At 40.8% G+C, this 22,990-nt stretch overlaps 1 protein-coding gene across 4 annotated transcripts in view; it reads right to left on the bottom strand.

Moving 5' to 3' along the window:
* The window catches only part of Znf451 (zinc finger protein 451), a 61,174-nt gene extending 51,582 nt beyond the window's left edge, over positions 1 to 9,592 (bottom strand). For 2 of the 4 annotated variants that reach the window (XM_035453501.1, XM_027386927.2), the window contains exons 1-2: positions 9,369 to 9,587; positions 8,746 to 8,829 (exon numbers count right to left, since the gene is read on the bottom strand). In XM_035453501.1, coding sequence (XP_035309392.1) covers positions 8,746 to 8,829; positions 9,369 to 9,389 — 105 coding nt within the window. In that variant the 5' untranslated portion in view covers positions 9,390 to 9,587. Of the gene's footprint in view, positions 1 to 8,745; positions 8,830 to 9,368 lie in introns of all 4 variants that reach the window. The other 2 variants (XM_027386928.2, XM_027386926.2) reach the window with 2 other exon arrangements.
* Positions 9,593 to 22,990: the final 13,398 nt, after the last annotated feature.

The following is a 22,990-nucleotide window of genomic DNA, read 5'->3' as shown; positions in this document are numbered from 1 at the left end:
AGACACAGATACTACAGCCCAGTACATTTCAGCCAGAAAGAGTATCAACAGTTTAAGATACCCAAGTTTGTGAACACCAGAGTATATAGCACAAAACATGGAGATCTTTGACTAATGATTTAGCTTCATTTCCCCAAACTTAAGAGAGTAAAACATCAAACCCAGATTCTTCTCCAATCTTCCTATTCTTATGTCAGACTTAAAAGCCCAGATCTCAATTCTATATGCAAAGAGAAATTAATGAATAACATTACACTAGGAATAACATATTAATATAGGAAAACGTGGAAAGCCAGATAACTAATGATTACAGACAAATAAAATACAACTAATAATGGTGATGGTAAAAAGACTGAAATATACCTAAGATAATCTGGGCACAATGGGAAAAAATAGGTAAGAAAATTCAGATCTTATCCCAAGAACCAAAACCAAACAAAAACCCAAATCATGGAATTCAAGAAGATCAAGTGACTAGAAATACACTAATGCCAGCATAGCAGACGTGCACAAACAAGGTGCCTGGCCAACAACTAGGCACGCAGGCCTCTAATATGTGTATAAACATTTGGGAGTGAGATTCGGAAGTTGCCCACCCCTCAACAAGACTACTAAACTCTCAACTATCCAAAATGATTACAGATCAATGAAATGCTTCATGTGGGCAAAAACACTGTACATAGTACATTACTATGTAGTCTTACTTAATGTAGTCTTACCAAGAATAGTTCAATAGTCTATAGTCTTACTATGTAGTCTTACCAAGTATAGTCAATAATGACTTTTGAAAGAGAAATGCTAAATAAAGCAATAAGCACATAAACCATACAATAAAAGGAAAAGAGAGCAACACAAAAAAAAAAAATAAAAACTCCAAAATCTAAGATACGATTGGCATATGCCTATTTTTTTCAGCACTTCAGGTTAGTGCAGAAATTTGAGGCTAGGCTGGACTATGAAGTGAGAACTTGTCTCAAAATTTTAAAATCTAACACACTGGAATAAGAACAGGGGTGGGAGGTAGGAGAAAACCACAACTGATGCTAAGAGTTCCTAGAGTGAAGAAAGCTGCCTGTTGTAGATACAAGATAAGATCATCTAGTTCAAGATTCTCCTTTTCCAGATCGTCATCTGTTTTTCTCTTAAGTTTTAATAAACCATAAATTACCATTCTTCTGGATGGTGATCCAGACAGGTGATCAAGATAAACCAGTGAGCAAAACTTTAAGACCATGAAATGTAATAAAGGAACTGGAACTTTTGCTCAAGCTGTTAAGATGAACATCCAAGGGGTGGAACAAAAGAGGAAAATGGCACAAATCACATGTAACAGAGCTGTGTCATCAACTTTAAGACTTAAGCCTACCTATACTTCGTATTGACACTGTCCAATCATCCCGTCATACATGTTCTACTTTCAGGGTGAAAATGTATCTGCTTTCAAATAGTGGTATTACTACCACTATTTGGATTCTTCAAGCAATGTTATTTAGGAACTTGTTAAAATTATTATTATATTCTACTTTCTGGTTTCTGATATAGGGTCTATGTAGCCTGGGTTGGCCTGGAACTTTTTTACATAGCCCATTCTGGCCTCAAGTCACAATCCTCCTCAGCGTCCCAAATACAGGGATCACAGACATTATGGCTGTGCATAATCAGGCCTGGCTTTTAAGAACTTAATACTGTACACAGAAATATTAAATCAAGAAATACATGGAGAGGCAGGATAGTTAGCTGTAGCCTAGCCAGGCTAGAACACTTAGGCAATTGCAGGTCAGTTAAACACTATAGAATTATCTCAAATAAGCTGGGCATGTACAGCAGAGGCCTGTAACACAGAACAATGGCTACAAGTTCAAGGCAGAACTAAAGAATAGCTTGCAAGGGACTGGTGGTGGACATGCACAAGGCCCTGGAGTTCAGCTCCTGGTACTAGAGGAAATAAAAACACTTAAATCAGGTGTGGTAATATCCATCTAAAATCCCAGCATTCAGGAGGCAGAGACAAGAGGGTTATTAAGTTCCCAAAACAAGCCCAGGCAAAATGCTGGCTCAAACATAAAAATTTAACATTCTTAAAATGTATCTGAAGATATATTAGATGGTCAAAAATAAGAACAGATAGATAAAGCAACTACCAGAACTTTGCTACTAAATCATTTCACTGATATGCAACTGTTGTTGAACTATAAAAGGTAATTTTATATAATTTGTGGTAATTAAGACAAACAAATGAAAAATAACCAGGACAAATGAAGTAAATAAAGGCGTGCGCGGGGGGGGGGGAGTTTACTCATGCAACAAATAATTACTGACTTACAAGCAACAGAATGAGACAGGGAGAAGAATGTGATGATTGATTTTGACTCTTACTTGACAGAACTGAGAAGACCCACCCCTACTCTGAGCAGCATACTCTGAGCAGCAGCATCCTGTAGCTGGTAAAAGGGTGCAGAATTTCTGCTTCCTGCCTGTGGACACATGACCAGCAGCTTCTCTATTTCTGCTTTCTTCTCTATTGTGGACTGTGAGCCAAAATAAACCTTTCACTGCATAAGCTGCATGTCAAGTATTTGATCAAAGCAATGAGAAAAGTAATACAGAAGACAGTAGAGACTGAAAAGAAAAGCAATTATATGCATGCCAAAGAAAAATTCTTACATATAAGTGGAGTATACTTTAACTAATTTTCACTGCAGATACATAATAATTAGCAGTAATCCTTCTGCCTCAGCCTCCTGAGTGTTGTGATTACAGTGTGTACCATCACACTCTGGCTTGCCTTGAGATAGGATCTCTCTCTCTACAGTGCCCAGGATAACCAGGAATTCCCTGTGTGTTGTTTGTATCAATAGCTACTCTCAATCTTCCCAGTGCTTGGATTTCAGATATTCACAGAGACCAAATTCCTTCTTATCTTTACTTAAACTGTTTGTCATACTGAATTTGAGGAATCGAAACATATAGTATTCCAGTTATTCTATTCCTAATCAATAAAATTTATTGAGCCCCATGCCAGGCTCGGTGCTAAACTTTCCAAATTAGACCACCCAATTTCCATAACTGCTTTACAAAGATTCTAATTACTAAAATCATCCTATTATAGAGATAATAATACTGGAGTGATATCTACACAATTGGTGTGCAGTCACTATCAATTCAGAGATACTTTAAAGTACATATCAGATTTTTTAAAATTGCTGCTTATTACCTAGGTTTCCAACTTAACATCTTCATTCAGTAAAAAACAAAAAAACCACTACTGCCTGTATTATATTTCATAATGTTGCCCAATCAGATAAGTTACTAATTCCCCAAGAAGTGATGTTAATACAAATATGAAGAAAAACATTATCTCCTACAATATTTATTTCTACAATATTTATAATGAGTACCTATGCCTGTAATAAGAATAAATGCACATGGTCCTTCAATTATAAGTTACTTTATCCGAAGTTACACTACCAGTTAGTCTTTATCTCCTCTTGTACCAATACAAAATAAAGGATTCAACTCAAAATGCCATTACAATTTAGCAGCAGAGGATCATGAAGAATATTATCAGAACACAGAAGAATATTCTAAGTTTTAAAATATATTGCAATAAACTATTTGCATTCCTTTAATTAAATTCCAACTGTCAAAATGAAAACCACCAATTTTTCTATTTAGAAAGAGATGTTAATACATTAACTATCATCCACAACTGTTTTACTTCAAAGAAAGAAAAAGAAGTTAGGGTCATACCTCATTTCCGCAGTCCTGCCCATTTAAAACTTTCAAATGGTTTCCAACTGCCTACTTTTTGTTTCAAATATAGTCCCTCATTCAGGATCTGTCATACGGCCCATCTTTCTCTCTCCCACCTTAAAAACTAAAGAAACTATAAAAGCACCTCTCTCCAAAATTACACATCATGCTGTTCTTTCATTTTCATGCCTTTTCTCTTTCTATTCAAAATGCCATTTTAAATATTCAAATATCTGGGGACATGGCACTCAAATAGCAAGCAGAAGGTCCTAAAGTCAATCCCTACTACCACCCACCCACACCCATACAATTAATACAAATAATCAACCAGTATTTACAGCAAACTAATAAACCATAAAGTCTTATGCCTTCTCTGTATGTGTGTGTTCTCTGTGTGCATGTATGAATACAGACACGTGCCAGTACAGGCAGGCGCACATCAGAGCACACCTTCCAGGGTTCTCACCTTCCACTCTGCTGAGGCAGGGTCCCTCTTGTTTCTGCTGTTGGCTGTGAACTTGGGATTACAGACGTTCAATTGCCATCACATCCGTTTATTTATTTAATTTATAATTTGTAATGGGGGTTCCAAGGATAGAATTTAAGTCAAGTGCTTTTACTCACTAAGCCATTTCCCTGGACTTTTTGTGTCTTGTCTTTTTTTTTTTTTTTAAGTATTCTGTGCTTTTTATAAAATTTTCTATTGAGGCCATTTTCTTCTATCTCATTTTTTCACTAAAACACTGACATTCAAGGATAGGACATTTTTCAATCAAATATATAGGTCTAATATTAAGAACATACAACTTTGCACATTCTAAGCTTTGATACTGCTTTGTTTAATGAGTGATTTATAGGTAGTCTAAGAAACCTAGTCAAAAGATGCTTCTGGTCAATTAGAAAGATGGCTGAGTGGTTAAGCTCATACTGCTTTTCCAAGGGACCCAAGTTCAGTTCCCAGCAACCATATGATGACTCAATACCACCTGTAACTCCAGCTCCAGGAGTGCAAACACACTTTTTCTGGTCTCTGCAACTACACCGATGGCAAAGAATTACACACACACACATACACTCGCAGTTTTAAATACATAATTTTTAAATAATGTTTTCTGCATGTGTCCTTCCTTTCTATTGCAGAAAAATGTATTAACATTCAATCTGGGTGCTCACGTTTATAAAAGTATGTTTTGAAATTCTGAATCTCTTCAAAATTGTCTTGTTATGAAGATTATAACAGGTTCCCAGCAGTTGTATGCTGTTATATTTAAAGTGGTACTGTGAACAATCCTGTTAGTAGTTACTTAGCTCAAATTTTTTTGGAAGTAAAAGAATTAAAGATGTCCCATTTTGAAAGAAAACATGATTTACAAGTTAAATAAATGACCACATTTCTAAACAGAAAATGTAATTAATTGACAGGCAGAAACAAAAAGTTCTTATCAGTGTTATTCTTTTTCTTGATTTAGGCACTGTCCTAATTTGCTTTCCTGTTGCTGTGATAAACATCATAACCAAAATCAACTTGGGGAGGAAAGGATTTATATTATCTTATACTTCCAGGTCACAGCTCAGCTCTGAGGGAGTCAGGCAGGAACTTCAAAGCAGGAACTGAGAAGGTATGCTCTTACTGGCACTTGCTCAAGAGCATTCTCCCTTCTCTCCCCCCACCCCTATATACAGCTAGCTTTTATATTCAGCAAATAACCACCTGCCTAGAGACATACTACTCAGGTTAGATTAGGCCTCCCTTCATCAACCAAACATCAAAAGAATGCCCCCCACAGTCATACCCACAGGCCAGACTAATCTAGGCAATTCCCCAACTCAGGCTCCTTCTTCCCATGTGACTAGTTTATGTCAAGTTGACAATAAAAACTTACCAGTGCAAGCACCACTTATAAAATTGTATTGCGGTGAAAGGACTGGAGAGATGGCTCAGCACTTAAGAGCACTTGTTGCTCTTGCAGAGAACCCAGACTGCATTCCCAGCAACCATGTGGTAGTTCACATTTGGGTCCCAGCAACCACACCGTGGCTTACAACCATACACAACTCTAGTTCTCAGGAGATCTCCTCTGAACTCTGTGGGCACCAGGCATGCAAGTGCTGCTTGCTACACATATATACAGGCAAAATAATCATACACATAAAATAAAGTTTTTAAAAAATTCATTCAATTTATTACCTTTGCAAGTATCAAACAAGGGTACCTCCCTGAATATTTCAAGAAAAGTTAAACAAAAGGATTCATTTTCTATCTTCAGATCTATATTACTACTTTCTTTCAGCATGCTGTGTATGGTTTAGTCTGAGACACAGAGTCTCCTGTTCAATGATAGTTTACTCCTGTGCAACTTTGTCATACATAATTTTGTTATAAATTACAAGCTAACTGGGTGGTGGTGGCACATGCCTTTAGTCCCAGCACTTGGGAAGCAGAGGCAGGTGGAGCTCTGTGATTTCAAGGCCAGCCTCCTCGACAGAGGGAGTGCCGGGACAGGCCCCAAAGCTACAGAGAAACTGTCTTGGAAAAACCAAAATAGATAAATAAATAATAATTAAATAACAAGCTAATAATCAAAACCAAGCTAATCAAGAAGTTATAACATAGTTTGTACTGAAACACTCAAGACAGAAAACTGGTTTTCATCTTTACTAGATAAGACCTACCAGAGAAATAGAATTGTGTCACAAAGAGCACAAAGATTGTTTCTGGAGACTTTCGTCCTTCTGTAGGGAGACACTCTAGCCCCACCCCAGGTAACCCGTGAGGGCGGGGTGAGGGGAAGTCTGAGGGACCACGGACACGTGGACCCTCCCTTCTTCTGGCCCTGGTCCTGGCTCCCTCTTCCTCGCTTTGGCCTGCGCTTGGCTGGTGTATCTGAATAAAGAAGTGTTTGCCCGATTGACTGCTGAGTGATCACTTAACATCCTTCCTTATCGGAAAGTCTAGAACTTCCTAAGTAAGCAGCTCAGACCATACTCCAATTCAGGCTCCTTCCACTATGACCTCCCCAGTGCAAGATTCTAAATGTATCTTAAAATGAAACTATCACTAATCATAATTTAAATGATAGCACTTACATGCTCAGGCAAAGATCTATATACATTATAATACTTTATTCTTGATGCAAAGGCAGAAGTACCTTTGTACATTTAAAATAAAATGTAAATAGTACTTTTAAAATTCGTATCAACAAATACCTGAATTAACTAGTTACAAGCTATGTTATTTTATTTCACAAGATATAAAACAAAACATTTACCCCCACCCTGACAGGGTATCTCTGTGTAGACCTGGCTGTCCTGGAACTCACTTTGCAGACCAGGTAGCCTCAAACTCATGAGACCCATCTGCCTCTGCCTCCGAGGGGTGGGAATAAAGGGGTGTGCCATCACGTCCAGCTACAACTTACTCTTTGAACCTTACTCTTTACATATTCTATCAATTTCTCAAAAGGCCATATTTTATAATGAAGAGTTACTCCTTTTCTCTTACATGAAACATCAAGGTAAATATTCTGTTCATAAAAACTGTGATTCAGGAAGAATCTGAAATATTGGTCCTAAGGAGTCACTAAAACCTTTATTATAACACATTCATTACCAACATTCTCCTTTCTCCAAAATACTTCGGTTTGCTATGAAAAAAGGAACAAGACACAATGTATCTGCATACCTCAGTCCAGATCCTCAAAGTTGAAAATGAAAAGGACAGAGTGAAATGTGCAATGGAAAAACTGCCAAGAAAATAATTTTATGAGGACTTCCCTCAAAACCCCACTAAAACACCATACACAATGGATTGCCACAATGGCTCAATGTTGAGTAGGATCTTCTTCACAGATCACTATTTTATAGTTAGCCCAAACTTCCATATCCATATCAGGTGAACAATAAAGAACTATACAGTTTTATAATAGGCTGTAGCTAACTACAGCATTTCAGGAGAGCTGTAAAGAGCTGTAAGAGCAGGGACATTCTCTGGCTAGCTACTACTTTAAGAAGAGCCCAACATACAAACTTAACCACAGGTGAAAACCACCCAAAGCCGTTTGTCTTCCCCTTAATCATCACTTTATGAAGGTTGAGAGATCCAAATGTCCCAAGTTGTATTCCAAAATGACAATACCTAGGTTCCGCCCTGAAGTCCTGATTCAACAGATCTGGAGTGGGCCCAGGAATCTGCCTGCTCACAGTTAATGCTGGAAAACTACTGTCCCCAAAGGAATAAATTTAGAAAAACACAGCAATGCTCCAGGTGATGCAGGACTCCTCATTGTGACCAGCAATTGTACTGTGCTGTAACAAAATGACCTCAGAAATTAGGGACATCCTCAAGCTATCCTAGAAGATATACCACACTAAGATGCTGGGCTCCTCTTTGTTTGTTGTTGGTTGTTTTTTGATTTGGGGGGGGGGGGGATTCGAGATTGGGTTTCTCTGTGGCTTTGGAGGCTGTCCTGGAATTAGCTCTTGTAGACCAGGCTGATCTGGAACTCACAGAGATACGCCTGCTTCTGCCTCTCGAGTGCTGAGATTAAAGGCGTGTGCCAAAACCGCCCGGCAGACGCAGGGCTCTTTATAGCCCTTTCCTACTTCCTCGACATTAACTAGTCCTCTGTATATACATTTGGAATGCATTCTTGCCTCATTTCAAAACAAAAAAACAAAAAGCAGTCTTAAGAGACCAGACTTCAGTCCCAAGAACAAAACGGACACACTTAAATAAAGATCTGGGAGGGGCCATTGCATGCATAACAATTCTTCAGGCCATCCACTTTGTGATGCCTACTGTAATTGTTCCGGTATCCCTTCAGGTAAGCATCCAAGCATCTTTTCAGGTAAATGTCCTGTTCACCATTGTGTGGCAGCTATTCGACATTCATGACTATCTGTTGAGTGATGAATGTATGGTGAGGTTTAATCACACAATGGCTTACCATACTCTTTCAGTCCAGAAAACCGCGATTGTCAGCCTCTACTTACACTAACAAACTGAATGTCATCTTCATTTTCATCCGTTGTTGACTCAGATGCCTCAGGCCCAGCTGGTGGGGCAGATTCTATTATCTATAAACAAAAGCCAAAACACGCTTATCTACGCGGTCACACACTCGTAGAAGAAAAAAAAAATTTCTCCCCCCAAAAGAAACGAGTTAAGACAAAAGCCCCAGAGGGAACAGCGCGCATCACGCACAAATCCGACTCACAGAACTGCATGGAGGCGGGTTTTGCTAAGGCGTCTCGGAGCTGCAGAGACCTAGCCTTCCCAAGCGAGTTGCCACAATTCCCCTCCCCGCCTTCTCCAGGTGCAGGGATGCAGGCTCTAAACCTCCAGGATCCGGGGATTGCAGGCTTGTAAGGCAACGACGGCCTGCCTCTAACCGTCTCTCCCCCTCAGGGCTGCGGCTGCCACAGCTAGGGCGGCCGGGGGCTGGGGGCTGGGGGCGGCCGGACCGCCATTGTTGAGGGCTCCACGCAGACGTGCACAGGCCTGGAGGCCCAGCAATCGCCGCAGGCCGCGGCCCACCTGAGGCACCCACGGCCTAGAAGACAAACCCTTCGGGGTCGGGCTCGGCCGAGCCAAGGCCCGGGCCGCCACCACTCACCTCCGGCCCTGGGTCTCCCATTTCTCCCACGGTCTGTCAGCACCACGCTCCCGCCACTGCTGCTGTTCCCGACGCCGCCGCCACGACTTCCCTCTCGCCCTGCGCCGCCCGACCCGCCCTGCGTGAGCGCCCACGCAGATGACGCCTCAGGCCGCGGGGACGACGCCGAGCCGCTAGACCTCAAGCGCGGCCTCGCCGCCGCTAGCTTCCAGCGCCGCTTTGTACGCTCCCCGCCTTCCTCCCGCCCCGCAGAGGATCCTGGGAGTTGTAGTTTCCGCCGGCCTCGAAGCCGCCGACCGCGTGGCAGGGAAAGCGGGCGAGGACCTGGAGCATGGCGCTCACCTGCAGCTCCGGAAGATGGAGGAGGAGGCGGCGAGGGTCTTGACAGAGTTTTGAGTCCACGCAAAATCTCGGTCTGCTGCCGCCTTTTACTTGGGAGACACTGGCAGGGAAAGAGCGCCACTGCAAGAAGCGGGGAGGATGGAAAAATGGAGGACTTTTTCCTTTTATATCTTGGCAAGGGTGGCAGATGCAGAAGCTTATATGGCGTTTCTGAGAGGTCGTTAATTCTTGCAGCAGTCTCCCAAAGTGGCTTCCTTGTTCACAGGTCTCTAGACGACCCATAATTCCTGTAAACTAAAAGAAGCATTACTGATTAGGTCCCATAGTGCTGCCAGAGGTCTTTCATGTTTGTCTCTTGCTCTCTTCAGGCTAGGCTGAGCTGGTTCCTTAATTACTTGGAGAGTGGGACCCAGAAGTCTAGGCAAAAGAGGACCAGTGGAAAACAGACCTGGTAGTGTTCAGCTAATCTGTTCAGACCTTAATTGCTCCTACTGCCATAAAAGCAAAGCTCAGTGGTCTTTGCTTTGGGCCAGAAGGACGGTGACTGGAAATAATTTGTTGCCCTTTTCTCTCTCTCTCTCTCTTTTTTTTTTTTTTTTTTTTTTTGGATTGAGGTATGGAGTGGGTAGGTTTAGGTGAAGTCCAAGATGTGATGCCCTCTTAGGTAGTCACCTTTCTTATGGCTAACGCCAGCGCACCAGCAAGTATTGAATCTTGCTGAAGGACCAGATAGAGGAGCACAGCTGGAGTCCAGGGTTCAGCAGGAAAGGAAAAGCGCCAAAGACAGACTCCCTTCGTTAGGAAATGAACAGTGGCATTGTATTGTACCTTTTCAAGATATTCCCAGGCTCTATAAAATAAAACTGAACTTGTAAAAGTTGACTCATGCATTAGTCAAAACAACTATGGTTTTAAATTTTTTTCTCAAATAATGACTTGGAACAAAAGCCTTTTTAAAAAAATATATAAACAGAGGCTGGAGAGATGGCTCGGAGCTTAAGAGCACTCACTGGCTGCTCTTCCAGAGGACCTGAATTGAATTCCCAGCAATCATATGATGGCTCACAACCATCCGTAATGAGAGCTGGTGCCCTCTTATGATTGTCTGTGATATCTAGTGTTGTTCATCTATATTCAAAACACCATTTAACTGCCTATGACTATAGAAATTAGTAATAGCATTACCACAAAGTGTTCTGAAACTTCTATTGCTTTCTACCTAATAAGTTTGAGACATATACAAACCAACTGAGAACCAAAGATCCACTGTATGCATTTTTCAAAAGCTATATTTATGTAAATATTTCTAAACCCAAGTATGTAGTCCAGACTTTAAGAAGATAAGTTCAATGGAACATCTATTTGGTTTCTGGTAGGAATTGGTGGGTCAAACTTATGGAAAATATAAGTAGTTTGTGACTAGAGCAGAAAAATGCTATTCATTATCCATTAGCTATACTATTCATTAATTAAGGTTGCAATGACTTACCCTAAGGTTACATCATGGGTTTGTTTAGAATAGAAAAACATTGAAAAAAACATATGACTAGTGATTGAGGCTTGCATCTTACTTTTTTGAAGAAAGGGGTTCATCCTGGACAGGTGAACACAGTAATTTATTGGGGTTCGGCAGCTATTGGAGTATGCCTCTTTTTAAGTGATTTAAGTTGGTCATGTGAATGACTGTCTTGTAGGGCTTTAAAAACACCAGATCTTCCAGCTGAACCAAGTCAGAATGAGGTCAAATTGTGATGCCCTCTGCAAAAGTAATACTGTAGACTGACTTAGCTCGCTGAAAATGTTTCCCTACAATTTCTGTCTACTTACTTAAAAAAAAAAAAGAAGTGCAAGAGATACATTGAATAAGTAGAACCATGCCAATAGAATGTCTATAATAGAAAACCTACATAAATATGAATGTGATTTTTTTCTAGCTGCCTTGCTTGATAAGAACATGCTTGGAAGCTACCTAACAGAAGGTTAAATCAAAGCCAGTTTTTATTTAGCATGGTATAGCAAAGGAGGAAAGCAAAACATAAATATTATGGGCAAAATTTGGGAATATGTTTTAGGAAATTAAGGTCTTGGGTCAAGTGGTTCTATAGTCATTTTTGTCTGAGAGTGGAAAATAGTTTAGCTACTGGGTCTCCATTCTTGTTTTCTAGGAAGGAAGGAACAAATGAATGAACGAACGAAGGAAAGAAGGAAGGAAGGAAGGAAGGAAGGAAGGAAGGAAGGAAGGAGAATTCAGTCAATAGTTAAGCAGAAGTTTATTTACCAAAACAAAGCACACAATCCAAAGAAAAATTAAATGGGCTATCCCAAAGGAAGAATAATAGCCTAATAGGTTCTATATTGCAGAATTTAAAGAAATTTTCATGAATATTTATGAGATAGATGACATAGTCATAGAATAAAGAAAACATTTTCTCTTCTGAGTCCTGGTGTACTGAGTCTGGCTACATTATTTCTTCCCACAATCCTCTAGAAAAGCCCACAATAGGCTGAGAATAAAAATCGCAATGCATGTGGTGTTGAAATGATGTCGGGGTCTTTTGAGGATGCAGGGCTTCATTCCTTAGATATGTGTGGGCAGTTGGGAAAGTGCATTGGCCTTCTAGCATCTGATACAGTGGAAACAGTGTAACTCCAGCTCAGAGAAGTGTAACTTTATTTAAAGGGTGTTTCTGAATATCAGGAGACCCATATTCAGTTACATATACACAGTTACAGATTCCCTGGTTACCTTATATCTAACTCCTTGCCTAGCTAGTATTTTTTCACAAGGAATAGAGCCCCCATAATGGAAAAAAAAATACACAATCTTATAAAGGAAGAAGTACCCAGAAATCCTTTTCTTTCATAACCTTTTCAGGTTGGAAAAGAATGCAGCCCCTCACTCACATGGCAGTTTACAACGGCCTATAGTTCTACCTCTAGGGGATCCAGTACTCTCACACAAATATAAACACAGATAAAACAACAATGTACATAAAATAAACAAATCATTAAAAAAAAAAAGAATGCAGACCCTCCTTATGGATCTGTGTCCTTGCTCTGTATGTTGGAGTAACCAAGGCTGGTTAGTTAAGAATGGCAGCCATTAGTTGAAATATCAGATTTGTTTGTTGACTATGGAACCTGACTGGGGCCCAGGCAGCCCAACAAACTTTCCCTCATACTAATACTGCAAATGCATTATAAATTTTAGAATAGATGGCAATGTCCCCTGAGGGACATTCTTTTGGTATCTCAAAATTTAAATATGATAACCACTAATAATCTCTCTCTCTTTTTTGGGGGGGCAAATAAAAGTTATTTAAGTTGGTTACCATTAGCAGAGTCCTGTAACAAAGAACTCTTGGTCCCAAAGTAAGGTACGGTAGGGTTTATAAAGCCTAAAATTACAATTACATCACACCAAAGGCAATTTGTTGTTGTGAAACAATAGGTCTTTCAAAGCTGCAAGGACAGTTGCATGAGAACTTTCAGCAGCAAAGTGTGCTTATCAGGGCTAGGGTGTAGTTGGCTGTGCTAAAACTAGGACAAAATGGAATTACTCTGGGTAGTTCATCATTCCCCAAAATGCAACAGGAAGTTTAAAGAACCATATTTCTTTTTTGTAATTTATTTTTTCATTTAAATTAGAAACAAGCTTCTTTTACATGTCAGTCTCAGTTCCTTCTCCCTACTCTCCTCCCCTGCCTCCCACTGAACCCCCATCCCAACTCCTTTCTGCTCCCCAGGAAGGGTGAGGCCTTCCATGAAGGATCTTCAAAGTCTGTCATATCATTTGGAGTGGGGCCTAGACCCTCCCCAGTGTGTCTAGTCTGAGGGAGTATCCTTCTATGTGGAAAGGGCTCCCAAAGTTTATTTGTGTACTAGGGGTAAATACTGATCCACTATCAGTGGCCCCATGGATTGTCCAGACCTCCAAACTAACTTCCTCCTTCAGGGGGTCTGGAATAATCCTATGCTGGTTTCCCAGCTATCAGTCTGGGGTCCATGAGCAACCCCTTGTTCAGGTCAGCTGTTTCTGTGGGTTTCTAGATCCAGCAATTCCATTCTTAGGCATATATCCAAAAGATGCACATTCATACAACAAGGACATCTGTTCAACCGTGTTTTATAGCAGCATTATTTGTAATAGCCAGAAACTGGAAGCAACCTAGATGCCCCTCAGCTGAGGAATGAATGGAGAAAATGTGGTACATTTACACAATGGAGTACTGCTCAGCGGGGGGGAAAAAACAATGGAATTTTGAAATTTACATGTAAATGGATGGAACTAGATAATCTCTTTTTAAAAAAGATTTATTTTTATTTATTATGTATACAGTGTTCTGCCTGCATGCCAGAAGAGGGCACCAGGCCTCATTATAGATGGTTGTAAACCACTATGTGGTCACTGGGAATTGAACTCAGGACCTCTGCTAGAGCAAGCAGTGCTCTTAACGTCTGAGCCATCTCTCCAGGACCCACTGATAATCTCTTAATTGATGTTACATTGCATGATAAAGAAATCTAGGAAAGAAAACACAAATCTGTACAAACACATTCTTAACTGTCACGACCTAAAGGACATCAACCTGGGGCAAGAGAGTCAGGGATAGGGAATGGGGACAAGAGACACAGAAAGAACGACCACAAGAAAGGATTCTGATCAAGTGGCAAACTTTACTTTTCTCAGGCTAGCTTATATAGTCAGGATATGGGGAGGGGCAAAATGAGTCGTTTGTGCACCAGGTGTTGGTATAGGCAGGATATTAGGAAGCCACAAAGAGGATGTTTGGCAGGGTAAAGAGTTCATGAGTAAGATGTCCAGGAAGGGGTTGCCTAGGTGACTGAGCCTGTGGGTGGAGGACTGGGTCAGGTTGTTTCTTTTCTTGAGCTGAGGTTCTAAAGAGCTGCTATGTAAAGGTTAACTATGTGGCCTGCCAAGCATGGCCTAGGATCTCATGCCAAGCCCTGAGATTTGGCCCCCAACACTTAACAAAACAAGACAGACACACTCAAGTCAATTATAATCCTCGTGTCTGACACTGGTCACATGACCTTAGCTGGTTTATAACTACCTGCCTCTACTACCCATTCTGTATTCCTCCAACCTCAGCAATCCCTTCAGCAGGTCTTGGCTCTTTTCCTGAAGGAATGCTTGGAATAAGTTGTCATAGTTTCCCATAGACTTTAATCACAAGACACAGAAGCACTAAGGGATGGATCTCTTGAACTCCAGACATAATCCTTCTTACCTCCGTTGTAGAGAAGCAATCCAACTTACCCATGGTAATCTGGATCAAACACCCCTCCTAACACTGTTATTCCTTTCTTAGCCTATCTGTTTAAGGGCATCAGAAACCCAAAGTGGTGGCCAGGTGGATTGAGCTTCCAGTTCTGTGGAATGTTTGTTCTTTCCTGGCAGAAGCACTCCACATTCTGGAACTAAAACTTCTAGGCCAGCAAAACTTAAGGCTGCAGAATAGAAAGCAAAAAAAAAAAAAAAAAAAAAAAAATTCATAGTGGATCACTAGGAATGATAGTGAGTGGAACTAGTCCCTTTTCCACCCCTCGATTCCTGGACCCAATGGACCCTAGGTATGGAGATACTACACCATACATTGGACACTGATTCAAGCATATACTGTCTTCTGGAGAACCCAGCCCCAGCCATCCAGGCTGCTACCATCTAATTGGCATTGTAACTGTGTCTTCAAAAGGCCATTCCATCTTTCTATTAGGCCAGCTGCTTCAGGATGGTGGGGAACATGGTAAGACCAGTAGATTTCATAATTGTGACCCACTTTCTCACTTCTCTGGCTGTCAAGTGAGTTCCTTCCTTAGTCAGAGCAATACTGTATGGAATATCATGAAGGTGGATCAGGAATTCTGTAAGTCCACAGATAGTGGTTTTGGCAGAAGCATTATGTGCAGGAAAGACAAATCCATAACCAGAATAAGCATTTACTCCAGTAAGGACAAAGTGTTGTCCTTTGCATGGAAGAAGTGGTCCAATGTAGTTAACTTGCCACCATGTTAATGGCTGATCATCCTGGGGAAGGGTGTTAGTGTTTATGTCTTTAGTGGGGAATTGAGACCATTAATATTGAGAGCAATTATTGAACAATGTGTATTAATTACAGTATTGTGGCTTGAATGAAAATGGCCCCCATGAGCTCATAGAAAGTGGTACTAGTAGGATGTGTGGCCTTGTTGGAGTAGGCATGCCCTTGCTGTGGGTTTTGATGTTTCAAATGCTCAAGCCAGACCCAGTGTCATTCTCTCTTCCTGCTGCCTGAGGATCTGGATGTAGAACTTTAAGCTACTTCTCTAGTGCCATGTCTGCTGGTGTGTTGCCACGCTTCCCACTATGATGATAACCGTCTAAGCACAGCACCAATGAAATAAATGTTCTCCTTATGAGTTGCCATGGTCATAGTGTCTCTTCACAGCAATAGAAAAGTAACTAAGACAAACAGTAATTTGCTTAGGGTTTATATAGTTGTGAAGAGACACCATGATCAAGACAGCTTATGACAGGAAGCATTTGATTAGGAGCCTGCTTACAGTTTCAGAGCATGAATCCATGACCATCATAGCAGGGAGTACTCATGGCAGCAGGCAGGCAGGCATCGCCCTGGAGTAATAGGTGTGATCTAACACACTGAGAAAACAATCAAGGGGCACAGATGGTTGTTTGAAATCTAAATACCCACCCTCAGTGACACACATCCTCCATCAAGATCTATCTGAGGGTGGGCACACAGCCTGCCATTTTGACCCTTGGTAATGTGGCTGGTGAGGAGACTAGTGGGGAGTCAAACAGACTGGCTTTTGGGGGATCCCTACTGGAGATCAGACTCAACAGCATATGGCAAAGTCCCCAGGAAGCAGTGTTGTGGGTGTCAAACCTTGTTGTTTTTAACAGAGGACTATATTCTAGTTTTACATCACTGTACTGAATTTTGGCTTTAGGAATTTTAATAAATATACGCATACATGTGTATTATGAGTATATATGTATACATTTTAACTTCATTCTTCACAAACCTTTTATGACTTACATGGAGTATCTGAAATGTGCTTAAGCTTCTTCATCTTTCTTTTTCTGTTTTGAAAAAATCTAATCATTTTACCCTACAATAAAACTTTATTTTGCCATACATAATTCATAATCTTAAAAAAGTCTTTCATCGTAATATTCTTTACCAAATATATGTCCTTATATGTAAGTTTTTCTTTGTATTTTTTCTCCTACTTGCTACTTTCCCTTTGTTTTATTTCCTTCATCAATATCATGACAAAGCAACATAAAAAATTTATCAAATCACTTAAAATAAAACTGAGTCCAAATTACATCTTTAACCTGGTATAACAAATTAAGATTACCTAGCCATACATTATTAATTACAAGGTTATGTCTATTGCTAATCCCAGACAGATTTTATTGTTGCTTGGATTTCTTCAAAAATCTTTCTTACACATATTTTTTCTTGGCTTCTCATGACTTTGGGAGTTACAGAACATGACATTCTTGCAAGAGTTGAACAAGATTGCTCATCTTCCAGCAACCTTGAAGAGTAAAACCATATCAGAACAGGCAAAAGCAGAAGAAAGATAAACTACACAGAGAGCCAAAAATCTGTACATGCTGACCCTGTAATCACAGTTTCAGATACAAAAGACATCTGCTCAAAAGAAGAGCTGGGAGAGATTGTAAAGTATTTGTTTTTGAGTAGGAGTGTCAAGGAGAAGAAAAGAGATTGTGTCCAGTACTGCAGACTGGATAAGTGACTTGTTGTTCGGGCCAGAGCTGACAGATTGTACCCAGAGCCGTTTGTATTTTAAACAGGTCAGACATGAAGAAGGGTCTTGTAGCCAAATGGTACTGAGGTTCCCATGAGATCAAGTGTCACTTTATTTCATTCCCTAAATAATTTTTAAATGTTTTTTAATTTTAACTTTATTTTGGGGGGGGGGCGGGGTTTGGAGACAGGGTTTCTCTGTGGCTTTAGAGGCTGTCCTGGAACTAGCTCTTGTAGACCAGGCTGGTCTCAAACTCACAGAGATCTACCTGCCTCTGCCTCCTAAGTGCTGGGATTAAAGGCATGGGCCACCACCGCTGGCCTTAACTGTATTTTTAACTCCACCTTCCCCCAATCCCTCCTATGTATATCTGAATACCCTGTAACATGAGGTTTTCATAGCCTTGCTAGGTCCTGCTGCCTCTCTCTGCCCCAAAGAAACACACAGACACTATATTTGTTATTAAGCTGTTGGCCATTGGCTAAGGTTTCTTATTTTGCTAGCTGTGACTTAATTATTAACTCATTTCTATCAATCTAAGTATTCCCACTAGGTTTTCTCTTACCAGAGAAAAGTCCAGGGACCTGTTACTTCTCTGGCATCCTACATGCTACCGCTCAGGGTGTCTGCAGAGGAGAGGAGAGGAGAGGAGAGGAGAGGAGAGGAGAGGAGAGGAGAGGAGAGGAGAGGAGAGGAGAGAGCGATTTCATGTTTGTCCCTGCTTATATTCTGATTCTGCCCAGCTATGTCACTCCCTGCCCGGCCAATCAACCAATCATTGTTTTATTCATTAACCAATAAGAGAAGCATATGCACAGAAGGACTTCCCCCATCAATACCCCCTTTCCTTGATCCCTCTTGAGATTTTGGTCTCTTTCTTTGATATATATATATATATATAGAGAGAGAGAGAAACAGATACAGGCAGACAGACAGACAGACAGACAGACAGACAGAAATACACTGGCTCAGTGCTTTTAGTGTTAGTTGTATGTATATGAGTGCATGGCTGACCACTTGGAATTGAATAATGAGTTCAGGAGCTCATCCCTGATGAAAACTATTTGTCCTACTCTCAGCATTCCTTATTTGAATGGAGCTCTTTTTCTATGGATGGGATTCTGGGAGAGATTTTACTCTTCCAGGTTACATGTCTATTTGATGGTGTACTTTTTCTAGTCTTGTTTAGGTAGTCATATTTTTGGTGTGTCTTGAGTTACATTTCCATCATTTCTACAGGAACAATTTCACAGATTTCCTGGATTTCTGTCTCTTACAACTTTCCTTCCCTTCTTCCATGATGTTCTCTCAGCCTTGAGTGCCAAAGTTGTGTTGTAAATGTATTAGTTGGGACCAGGCAACACAAGATCACTTTTTCTATACATTTTTGACCAGTTGTGCTTTGTTTTTGGGTTTTTTTTTTTCTGTTAATGGTCTTCATCTTTGATTAGGAGTGTGAGCTACACTTACAGGTTTAATAGTAAATATTTAGAATGCAGCTATGAATTACACTGGTTAAGTGAAGTGGCAATAATAAATTCTTTTCTAATATCTATGACCTCATTTGTCCCAAGTAAATGATTAGGTTTCCAGTACTAGGCATTATTTCTCAACTATTGAATTGACCTTAAGTCTAGTTAGCCAGCTGTTGGTTACCATCAAGATAAGAATGCCACTATTGTGTTAAGTGTTGTGTGCCACATGGACATTTTGTAATTCAAAGGTTTTCAACTGTATAAGAATGTTGGTTGCTTCCATCCCTCAAAAGCTTGCAAGGCAGCTCCTGGTACTATGACGTTAGTCCTCACAAAGGCAGCTTTCAAGTCAAATCCATCTAGGGTCCTCTGGGTCTTGTATCTGTAGAGTGGTCATTTTCACAATATTAATTCTACCAATCAATGAGCATTGGATGCTTTTTCATTTCCTAATATCTTTTTCTTTTCAGAGACTTAAAAAAAAACAAATTCATATGTAAAGGTACTTGTATGTACATGGTTATTCTGGCACTATTTGCAACAATCAAACTATGGACTTAGCATAGGTGCTCATCAGTAGATGAGTATAGGAAGGGTAGCATATATTAAAGGGGAAGCGTTGTTCAACCATGAAGAACAGTGGAAGCATGCCATTTGCAAGGAAATGGATGAAATTATAGTCCATGGTGAACAAAAACAAGTGTGACATGTTTTCACTCTTATGTGACAGCCAGACAAAAATTACAATGAACTGAACTTAGTAGAGGGACTAGTGTAGAGGAACCAAAGGGCATAGAGACGTGGGAAAGAGGGTGAGATAAGGCAGTAGTCAGAAAGGAGGCTAAAAGCACAATTTATGCAAGTGTCTTAGGGTTTTTTATTGCTGCAACAAAACACCATAACCAAAAAGCAAGTTGGGGAGGAAAGGGTTTATTCAGCATACACCTCTACATTGCTGTTCACCACCAAAAGAAAGTTAGGAACACAAAGCCACATTCCAAGAACAACTCCGTGTTTTGCAGAAACTGAGGACACAAGAATTTTTTCCCAAGTACTCAGGATTCTCACATGGCTTCATTCTTGGACTGTGTCCTAGTAAATACACATAATTGTAATTTTTAGAAAGTAAAACAAAATTGGAACTAAGAATCTTGTATCTGGGTCTGGAGAGATGAATCAGTGGTTAAGAGCACTCGTTGCTCTTATAGAGGACCTGAGTTTGGTTTCCAGTATCCACATGGTGGTTCATAACCATCTATAACTCCAGTCCCAGGGGATTTGACATTCTCTTGTGATCTCCATAGACATCAGGCATGCACGTGGTATACCTACATACATGCAAGCAAACACTCAGACACATATAATTAAATAAATCTCCTTTTTTAATTTAACAAGAATCATATATCTAAACCCTAAGCTAGGCATGGTGACACAACCTGCAATCTCAGCATTTGGAGATGAAGTTGGGAAGATAATAAGTTCAAAGTTGTTATTCTTTTGTTTAAAAAGAAGAAAAGAGAAATATTGAGACAGACATATTGACTATAAGTTTATTATAAGGACTGGCAGAATGGGTAGACTAAGAAGAGTAACAGGGTAATGGCTGACCGCCATGGCCGGTCGCCATAGAGAGACAGAGCGGGGAAACAGAGAGAGGGGACAGAGAGCAGGAACAGGGGGAGAGAGAGAGAGAGAGGGCAGGGGCCTATCTTTTAAAGGGGTCCTCTGCACCTGCGTACAGACTTCTTTCCCATGGAACCTTGGGCTGACCAGGGTATTGCCTGAGTGGATTCCACCAGGTAACAGGGGCAGGCCAGCATAATGCCTGAACCTTTCATTCCCACCTCTACTTATTATTAAAAAAGGTGGGGTGTTTAGACATGGCAGGTTAAGGAATAAGGGCGTCGAATTCTTAAGACTGCTTCCTGCTGACGTGGGGGGCGTTGACCATCTTTGGGGGACCCGAGAAGGTTGGGGTGCTGCCACGTCCTGGGGAAGCTGGTTGTTTCATTGCAGTCCAGGCTGTATGGAACTCCCTGGCGCCTCTTAGACCTGGCAAGATGTTGACAGAGCAGAAAACAAGGTTGAGTTTAGAAAAAATTTTCTTAGGTCCTGTCACTTGAGGGGAAGATTGTAAGATGAGGGAGGGGTTCCCGAGGAGTCCTAACATGAGTGAAGGGAATTTGGGACCAGGGAAAGATTGAATATTACCTGGAGTGAACCTGACCTGTTGGGATCTGATTCGGCTCCCTGGAACTTACAAGAATCCTTAGAGTTTGTGGAAACATAAGTATTAGACATGTTAGAAGCATATTCATGTTAGAAGCAACTTGGCTGAAAGTATTACCATTTTAAAACAGACAGATTTTTGTAGGACAATGAAAAGCATCTTAATCTTGACCTTGTAGTTATGATCATATGGTGGTATTGTTGAACTTTACTATGAACAGTAGCATGAGAAATAGAGAAATCAGGAACATATTTTATCCTTTTTTAATGTCTTAACTCATTTTATCATCATTTAAGCCTTTTTATCCTCAGGCCTTCATACATCTTAGACTTTCCTATATTCACATAGATAAACCTTAAAATACCTGTTACTGGAATCTGTTTTGCTTTAAGCTGGCAAGACTATCAGTCGTTAAAAGCATCAAAGTTCTTGAGAAGGATAAGATTTTACCTGAATCAGTGATTAAAGAATAACAGAGACTTGCCAGCAGGCTGCATGGACAGCCATCCCCAAGGTGCTCCATCCATAGTAGTGGGCTGCAGGACACCTGCCTTCTTGCTGATAACTTGCGACCTGTGGATTACAGACTTTGGGAAGACTCGCCTACCGTTGGCCCAAGCAACGCCGGGAAAGTCGATTCCGTTGTCCTCTTGTCCATGGTCTGGAATACTTTGTACCAGTTGAGGTGAAGGGCAGGGTTGCTCAGTGACCAGCGTTGTCACTGAGATGAAGTTTCTTCAGTGCCCAGTCTTCTCGGAGGAAATGGGGTGGGGCCAGCAGCTGGCCTATCTCTCTGTTACAAAAAGCTTTTTAACAAAACATTTTAAATGCCATATTCTCTAGATCTCTGAGCATTTGAGGGCTGTCTGTTTAGTATCTTAGCAGTTAAGTTTGCCTTTAGTTAGAGAAAAAATACCTTTTTTGTAATAAAAGCTGTACCTTTGTAAACGGCTTACAGGATAAACTGAGTGGTATAAATATTTTGTTAATTTGAATAGACTTTAAATGTTTATCATCATTTAAAGATATATAGCAATTTAGAAATATGAGACTTAATAGTTTAATTTAAGTTGTATATAAAATAAAAAGCAAAAAGATCTGGCAGAAATCAAAAATCTGGCAGACAGGTTTGCTCGATAGGCCGCTGGAGCTGTGCGTGCCTACAGGTAGGTCACATGACCAAAACAGCGGCAACTGTAAGCCGCTTTTGTCTGTTTACCTGCTTGTTGGATGAAACCAGAAAGGTTCCTCTGTGCATTTCCCATGGGTGAGGCAGGTGGAGAACCGGCAAAAAGCTCCTCTACGGATGCACGTCTGCCCGTGGGAGTTGCCAGGGGCCTGGCCCCGAAGGGGACACAGCTGTCCCGAAACCGAAAAAGGACCCAGCAGTCCGAACTGAAAAAAGCAAAAAAGCACCGCTCCTGGAGCGGGATCCCATGCCTGACCTTTAGGAAATGCACCCAACAAGTGAAAGAAATAAAAAGTAAGATGTCAGGTGGCATTGCTTGCCGGTGGAAGTCATTGAACTGAGTGGGTAGGCCTAAGCCAGGTCACCTGGTTATGACCAAGATGGCGGCCCCCAGGTTAGCACACGTGGCCGATGGCGACCCCCGTAACCACATTCTCAATTGCCAGAAAAGTTTCAAACCAGCAAACAAACAAAATGAAAACCAGCAAATAAACAAAACTCTCAGAGCATCTCAAGCAGACATTGCCAACCAAGAAGAAACAGTCAGAGAAAGAACAAACAGAACAATGAGGGACATTCCCAG

Source organism: Cricetulus griseus, assembly GCF_003668045.3.
Source record: "Cricetulus griseus strain 17A/GY chromosome 1 unlocalized genomic scaffold, alternate assembly CriGri-PICRH-1.0 chr1_1, whole genome shotgun sequence".
NCBI classification, from domain to species: domain Eukaryota; kingdom Metazoa; phylum Chordata; class Mammalia; order Rodentia; family Cricetidae; genus Cricetulus; species Cricetulus griseus.
Note: the sequence above shows the minus strand (reverse complement) of the source record. Positions and strands in the feature narration are given on the sequence as shown.